This window comes from Sphaeroforma arctica, assembly GCF_001186125.1.
Source record: "Sphaeroforma arctica JP610 unplaced genomic scaffold supercont1.185, whole genome shotgun sequence".
Classification (NCBI taxonomy): Eukaryota; class Ichthyosporea; order Ichthyophonida; genus Sphaeroforma; species Sphaeroforma arctica.
The window spans coordinates 82,316-90,527 of NW_014040373.1; the positions used below are offsets into that span (position 1 = coordinate 82,316).

General features: G+C 33.6%; 2 protein-coding genes across 2 annotated transcripts; one reads left to right on the plus strand and one right to left on the minus strand.

Moving 5' to 3' along the window:
• Window positions 1-3,258: 3,258 nt before the first annotated feature.
• On the minus strand, window positions 3,259-3,591 carry SARC_03586 (hypothetical protein; the record flags this gene model as incomplete). The annotated part of the gene is made up of 1 exon (XM_014302624.1): window positions 3,259-3,591. One exon carries the CDS (start codon window positions 3,589-3,591, stop codon window positions 3,259-3,261), a length of 333 nt encoding a protein of 110 aa, XP_014158099.1.
• Window positions 3,592-5,507: 1,916 nt separating this feature from the next.
• Window positions 5,508-7,034, plus strand: SARC_03587 (hypothetical protein; the record flags this gene model as incomplete). Its single annotated transcript, XM_014302625.1, has 1 exon — window positions 5,508-7,034. The coding sequence occupies one exon, from the start codon at window positions 5,508-5,510 to the stop codon at window positions 7,032-7,034; it is 1,527 nt and encodes a 508-aa protein (XP_014158100.1).
• Window positions 7,035-8,212: the final 1,178 nt, after the last annotated feature.

The window sequence follows — 8,212 nt, forward strand, 5'->3', positions numbered from 1 at the left end:
GTAGATATATATATATATATATATATACAATATATAGATATATGTATATATACATATATATATATATGTTATACATTTCATCAATATATATATAAAATATTAATATGTACATTATTTTTATACATACATATAGATCTAAATCTATATACACATACACACATTTAAATCTATATACATATATCCATACATATATATATATACATACATATATATATACATACATAAATATATATATATATACTTATATATGTAGAATAATATCTATATATATATAAATATAAATATAAATATAAAATAATATATATATATATAAATAATATATATATATATATATATATAAATTTATGATAATATATATATATATATATATATATGCACATACACTTGCATATACACACACACACATATATATATATATATAGGAAAACAGATATAGATAGATACAGATATGAATATATAGATATATATATAATATAAGTATGTACTTTTATATATACACACAAATAATATATATATGTATATATATATATATATATATATATATAAATATAGATAAATATATACATATATGTATATATCCAAATATATATATATATATAGATATATATATATATATATATGCATAGGGATATATTTATAATTATATACATATATGTATATATATATATATGTAATTGTAAATATATTTATATATATATATATATATATATCTACATATATTGTATATATATACAATATGTTAGATATATAAATATATTTATAATTATATAGTTAATATATATATATATATGAGTATATATATATATATATTTATATATAAATATATATATATACATTTATATGTACATACATACTATAGCCCTACCATTTCTCATCTGTACACTGAAAATTCCGACAGACTTCCAAAGAACTGAAGTACTCAGCAAATGCACACATAATGAAAACTGCATCTACTACAGAAATATATCGATAGTTATACATTGAAAGGCACACATGCCATGAATTTACGAGAGTACGTAATAAAAACCAGTGCATCGACGTGCACACTTGATATTTAAAAGTATCTTGTACATTGGTACCTGAAAAGTACTTTGTACATTGGTACCTGAAAAGTACTTTGTACATTGGTACCTGAAAAGTACTTTGTACATAGGTACCTGAAAAGTACTTTGTACATTATACATGTAACACTCACTACGTATTTACGTATGCAAAATATTATTCCCCGAATATATACCAGTTTTTAACTTGTTGGCATGATTGCGCAACGAGTTTATTATTTAGAAGGGCATCCATAAAATCACAGAGGTGTCGTATCGTCATCTGTTCGGTCGGTTTCCATAACGACTACCCTTTTTTTAGAACCGCAACATCCCATTTATTTTATTTTGTTTTATTTTTTGATTTGTTTGATTTGTTTTGTTTTATTAAAAACATAAATATTTATTTATTTATTTATAATGTCATATGTACCGAACTATACTAGTTAGTATCACCGGTAAATATATTGAAACGACTGTAAGCCGTAAGGGCGATATTTAGTTCGATCCCCTATGTTTTAAGTTCTATTTCTATTCTTCTTCTCTAGACGACAAATACCCTCACACGCGATCATTTCAAGTCTTCTTTGGCATTTATGTTATGTTTTGTTGTGTAAAAAAAAGAACGCCCTCAAATACTTTTTTTATAATTGTTTTTTAGAAGGCTATGATATAAACCTATGTATTATGTATTGTCTCAATATATTTTAATTTTTATAGCATAGCCTTCTCTTGTCATAGTCAGCCTCTTAAATGGAACAGGCAATTATCTTGATTTATGTATTTAGAAGAAGGCTACAAACGCTGTTGTATTTATTTTATGTATTAAAGTTCAATGCTTTTCTTAATTGTATATTTAAAAAAAATATTAAAATATATAATACATATTTTCAATGTTTCATAACAGGCCGACTTTTTCACCGTCCAGGCTTTATTTTTGATCTAAATATTTAAAAAGAAAAATCATGTGAGATTAAAAATAAATATACCACAACAGACTAAAGTCCTTAGGACTATATAAAAAAAAAGAGTTTATACGTGACGCCGCCGATTGTTGAATTTTGATGTCAAATATATGTCAGTTGGTTTTAGAAAACCGATTTTCGAAAAGTTCCGCACCTGATATAAATTTAAAATCTAGTTGACTAATAGACACGCAGAATGTTTTATTGTTGTTTGCTTTTTGTTTAAATGTTACTGGATATAGGATGAATTTCTATATTTTGGAATTTAGAGTACAGACGTCAGAGTTCAGACTTCAGAGTTTCATTCAGTTATCACTTATCACTGATCACAGTGATCAGTCTACGTAGTCAAACGAAGTGTTTCGGAGTCACGTCTTTGGCTAAAAAAATCTAGTTTTTAGAAAACATAAAATCCCTAAAAGCCTTTGCAAAATTAAATTTATCAAATTGGTGTGACACAATACTTTTTGAATTTTTTTTTCGTATTGTTTTTATTTTGTTATTTAAAAGAGCAACAATACATAAATAATAGACAATAAAAGAATACATGCCCCAGCAGAAAGAAAATTTATTAAAAAATAGAAACTCGTTTCGGTTATCGGTTTATACGTCTAATAAAAATCAAGATAGTGTTTGACAATTTCAGATAATTTCTATACATACTAAACAAAATCCAAATTTTACAATTGATAACAAAACAGAATTATAGTAAACCCTCTTGGATCTTGAACTAAAATAATATTATTGTGATTGGACAACAAGTGTAAATGCAATAGATTTACTTTACATAATCTTATAAATATAAAATAAATGTTAAAAAATATTTCGACTTTGCGTTTTTTTTAAAAACACTAAAAAGTTTGTATGCTATGTAATCAGTATTTATAAATGATGCCGCATCACTGGTCACGCACAGGACAGTTTATCAATATTAGTTATTAATAATAATAAATTGTTGTTATAAATTTGCACCTAAATTTATATCCGCGGTCTTTCACCTGAGCACGACTGTCATCTGAGTGACCTGTCAAATGCACCTATATATTTCATATTTACAGTACAGTCAAATCTCTTTGTATGACCAATGCCAGTTTTTGGTCAAAAATTGGTCATATAAAGAGGTGGTCAAGTTTGGGTCAGGTTCTACTGTCAGGTTCGGGGTCTGACCTATAAACAGACCAGGAGCTATTCCGGCGCATTATCACTCAAAAATGCTATATTTCAATATTTCTACTCTTGTGGAAAACTTCTGTTTATTTACACAACCTTCGTTTTGTTTTCATACTCACACCGAATGATTCACGCGCAGCTCGCACGGCTTCTTTGACTAAATCCTTACGATAGTTCTCTTTCCAGGACTTCTCCAAGCTGTATCCCACTTTCTTGATTGCGCGCACGATAATTCTTTTGTCTTTATCTGTCAGATTGACCCTCGTAAATGTTCTGTCCTTTACTTTAGATAATACTGTCTGGGGGTATGTCTTCTTCCTTTCAGTGAGCTTATTCATCATTATACTAGATGATCCATTCACATTAGACAATGCATACTGCTTAGGCGTAACTTGTGCCACGTCGTCTTCCTGCATGGTATCTGATTCAGTAGTTATCTGATCTGACTTGTCCTCCGGTGGCTGGCATTTATCAGTAGAAAGGCAGTAACCGATTGAATTTGAAAAAAAAACCCACCGAGATGCACGCCACAAAAGGCATGCATACTTCGATTGCAAGCAGCACACTTGTGTGCACCACCCACTGGGTACGATATAGTGCATTCTTTCGCACAACATTGTTCACCACTAGAAGTGTCTCCCATCAGTATGTTTTAGGATGAACGTGCTACTGAAAAGCTAAGGTGAAAGGTGAAATATATACACATGTAAATACACTACATAACAAATATACGAAAGTGAGAGACTGTACCCCTGAGTCCCTGACCCCGTGGGCGGAGCACAATGAACATCACAAATTTAAAATTCTAACTCAATCAGTGCTCAGTGCTGACAATAATCGGACCTCCAAGGGCAGGCTGTCAGGACCGGCCACAATAGACCTGACACATATATGGGGGTTGGCCCAACGAAAAATTGGTCATATAAAGAGGTGGTCACCTTAAAGAGGTGGTCATATAAAGAGGTTTGACTGTATCACATACGAAAGGGTATGTAATTATGTACTAAATAAATACATATGTTTACAGACATTGTTTTACAAAAAACAAAAATAAAAAATAAAACCTTTTCATAATTATGAACTATTGGTTTGTTTTCATTTTGTAAAAAAAAAAGCAATTGAAAAATCACAGCTCTCTGGTTGTCGGCTATTGGGTTTTTTGTTCTAATATTTATAAATATGCAAAGGCAATTCTCTCTGTCAGGACTCACAAGTGATAGGACTGGACCGGGAAAATTGAATTAATGCCACGAATTGCTTTGACCGCAACCCATTTTTTTTAAGACTTTATCCAGCAGAGTTCCAGCACAGATGCACTTCCAACTTTCCAAGTTGCAGAGACGGCCATGAGTGGTTTTTGTGAAAAAACAAAAAATTCTTTCATAATATATTTTCAGATTTTTTTTAAACATTTTTTTTATAGCCTTCTGACATGGCCTTCTGTAATATACAGTTTGGGTTTTTTTTGATAAAGTAAACAAAATATTATATTTTCTACAATCTACAGTATTTGTTTTTAATATTTAAAACACCGGATTTAGCTAAAACTGCGGTTCTTTTGTGCACAAATCGCCCCGGCAGGTTTTTTGCACAGGCGGCGCTATTGGTGCGCTTGACCTTTAATCTGGGCCTAATCGGTTCAGTAGCGGCCGAGATAGAGACATTTGTGCGCGAGACACGAGCAGAAACACAATATTGCGTTCTCACCCAAAAACAAAAAATACCCGTAGATGACTGTTGTAGCTGGTTTTTTTCAAAACAATGCGACACACACTATAGTTTTAAGTCGCGCCAAAATTTATAGGCCAGTGAGGTGGTCGAAGCTCCAAGTAGAAAAAGAAGTTCATCAAAACATGATCAGAATCGAACTTACACCTTCTACCGCATAAGGCGTACACGCCAATCAACACAACTACCGATGTTCATCTTTCGCTGGAATATCTTAGATATGTCTTTCGCTTCGATTATGCTTTGTTGGTAGTCTTTAGGTGGAATAACGCCTACGTAGTGAAAAACTGGCGGGGACGCTAGATGCAGCGGTTATAGCTAAACCATGTGTTTTTGTTGAGAAAAAAAATACAAATCAATTGTTCGTAAAAAAAAACGCTTTGGCGAATATCATTTGTCTCAGCCAGGAGTGAGACAGTAGACACGAGTCCAGAGTCCAGACTGAGACTCCAAACTCCAGACTCAGAGTATTGGTATAAATTGGGCCCGGCCGGCTACCAAACAAACCACACTAAACGAACTTTGTACAATAGTGTGTTTTTCCCGATAGCCACTGGCCTTCACCGAAATGAATAGCCTATCTATCAAACTAGTCCTCGCCACCATGTCCGTTTTAGGGTCAACTGTACAAAGCACAGGCAATCAATGCGGCAGTACCTACGCAGACTCCACGAAGTGTGAGATTAGTTGTCCGGGTGGTATTGACAGCGAATGTCCAGCAGGGGAATTCTGTTTTCGATCTGTAGAATGCGGATCAGGTATTGATGATGTGGACCGTGTGCCAACTGGGTCATATTGTGGCACAAATAGCACAACTGCTGGTCAGTGTTCGCTTCCCTGCAGAAATGGGATTCATGCAGATTGTATAGACCCAGAGCTGAAGTGTTTCGATGGTATCGTATGTGACTTTCTTAAAGAAGATAACAAAGATGCCGAGTGTAATACCACAGTCGTCTGCCCCCTAAACGCATGTTGCAGTCAATGGGGTTTCTGTGGATGGACCGAGGATTATTGCAATGTTGATTGTATTTCTGATTGCCAGTATCGTCCCAGCCCACCTGCATGTGATGGTACCGCACCACAGGTCCGTCTGGGATACTACGCGTCGTGGGCTACAGCGCGAGAGTGCCGCCCCAAACCCCCTGTAAGTCTGGCATCTATCGCCGGTGATTACACCCACTTGGTATTTTCTTTTGCGCACGTCAGTATCGATTTTAAAATCGAAGCAGCTGCGCCTACTGATGAGCCGCTTTTCAAAGAGTTTACTGATCTCAAGGTAACTTCACCAGCACTTAGGTGTCTGATAGCCGTTGGTGGTTGGGCTTTTAACGATAAGCCAACCCAGCATCGGTTTACGGATATGACTAACAACACGGCGTCGCGTGCTGTATTTATTCAATCTGCTGTTGATTTCTTGGAGAGATACAATTTCGATGGTATCGATTTGGATTGGGAATACCCCGGGGCACCCGATCGTGGAGGTAACGAGGGTGATTACGCAAACTACGTCGCATTGATTACAGAAATGCGCAGTGCGTTTGTTGCCAGCGGTAAAGAATTCTCTATCACAATGGCTGTGCCACTGTCAAACTGGTATTTGCGTCACTTCGATATCAACGCTCTGCAATACCAACTTGATTTCTTTAATGTGATGAGCTACGACCTACACGGTGTTTGGGATGGTGTAATCCCTACAATGGGAGCTAAAATTATACCTCACACCAACATGGCCGAGATCGAAGAAAACTTTAAAATGTTTTGGAAAAACGGAGTAGCCCCACATAAGTTAGTTCTAGGTCTTGCCGCATACGGGAGAACATACACCCTTTTGAACAACTCCTGTATCGAGGTCGGATGTGAGTTTGAATCTGCCGGTGCACCCGGCGAATGCACTAGAGTGGCTGGTTTCCAGGGTCACTTCGAGATCGAGGCCATCATCCAGAGTAAGTCATACGATAGTGTGACATTTGACGCAGATACTGGTTCTATGATCCTCGTTAAGGATAGAGAATGGATTGCATACGACAGTGCAGATACCTTCAGCTTGAAGAAAGCGTTTGCTATGGACAATTGCCTGCGAGGCTCCATGGTGTGGTCAGTAGACATGATTGATGAAGGTATTGTATACTAACTTAGTCGCAGACTGCAGGCATCGGTGATGCTGGGATGATGTGCGAATCACTATTTGATCCAACTGTCTGTTGCAGAACCCAATGAACACAACATATCAAGACCGAAACAAAATAGTAAAACTATGACATACGTGCATGCAATTTATTTATTGTTAATTAATACATGATGTCGTAGTTTACTCAAGCAGCGAATATGTAGCATTCTAGTTGTTTTCAGTTGTAATGTAAAAAAATGAGATCCACTAGCCATTTTCAGAGAACAAACAATATAAATAATATTATACGAGAGCTGAAAACTCTCATCATAAATGTCGGCATTCATATAATCGTTTAAGAACTATTTGTGGGCAGAGATCCAGTATTTATGTATATTTATTAATATATCTTGTTGAGTACATTTGTGTGTGCATACATACACGTGTATTCTTACAGCAGTAACATACTTGCAGGTATGCATGTGTCTCATTTCTACCTTACAAATGAGTAAGGATGTCAAATTGGACTATAGTCGCTTATAAAACCCAATATTTACATAAAACTGTATACAGGTAACACAATATACAAGTACAAGTGACTGTGTGTGTCCGATACATTTAGACGTACACAGACCTAAACACGTTCAAGCAAATCCGCATATTAAAAGGAAAGTTAGAACAAATTTACGGACACGAATATACAGATATACATATATAGATACAAATATATAGATACATATACACACACACACACATATATATATATATACATATGTATGTGTGTGTATATTATATATTATATATATATAAATTTATATACTTGTATATATATACATATACATATATACACATATTTATATATATATATATATACATTCAATTTATATATACATACACACACACACACATATATATATATATATATGTTGTATATATATACATATATATATACATGCATACATACATAATATATATACATATACGGATAAATACATATATATAAATATATATATATATATGGATTTATGTATATATATATATACATATATATAATATGGATTTATGTATATATATATATATATAGAAATATATAGTAATAGATATAGAGATGAACATAGAAAGGGATATATATACGTATAGATATAGATACACACACACACACACATATATAAATATATATGTGTATATTTGTCAAATATATG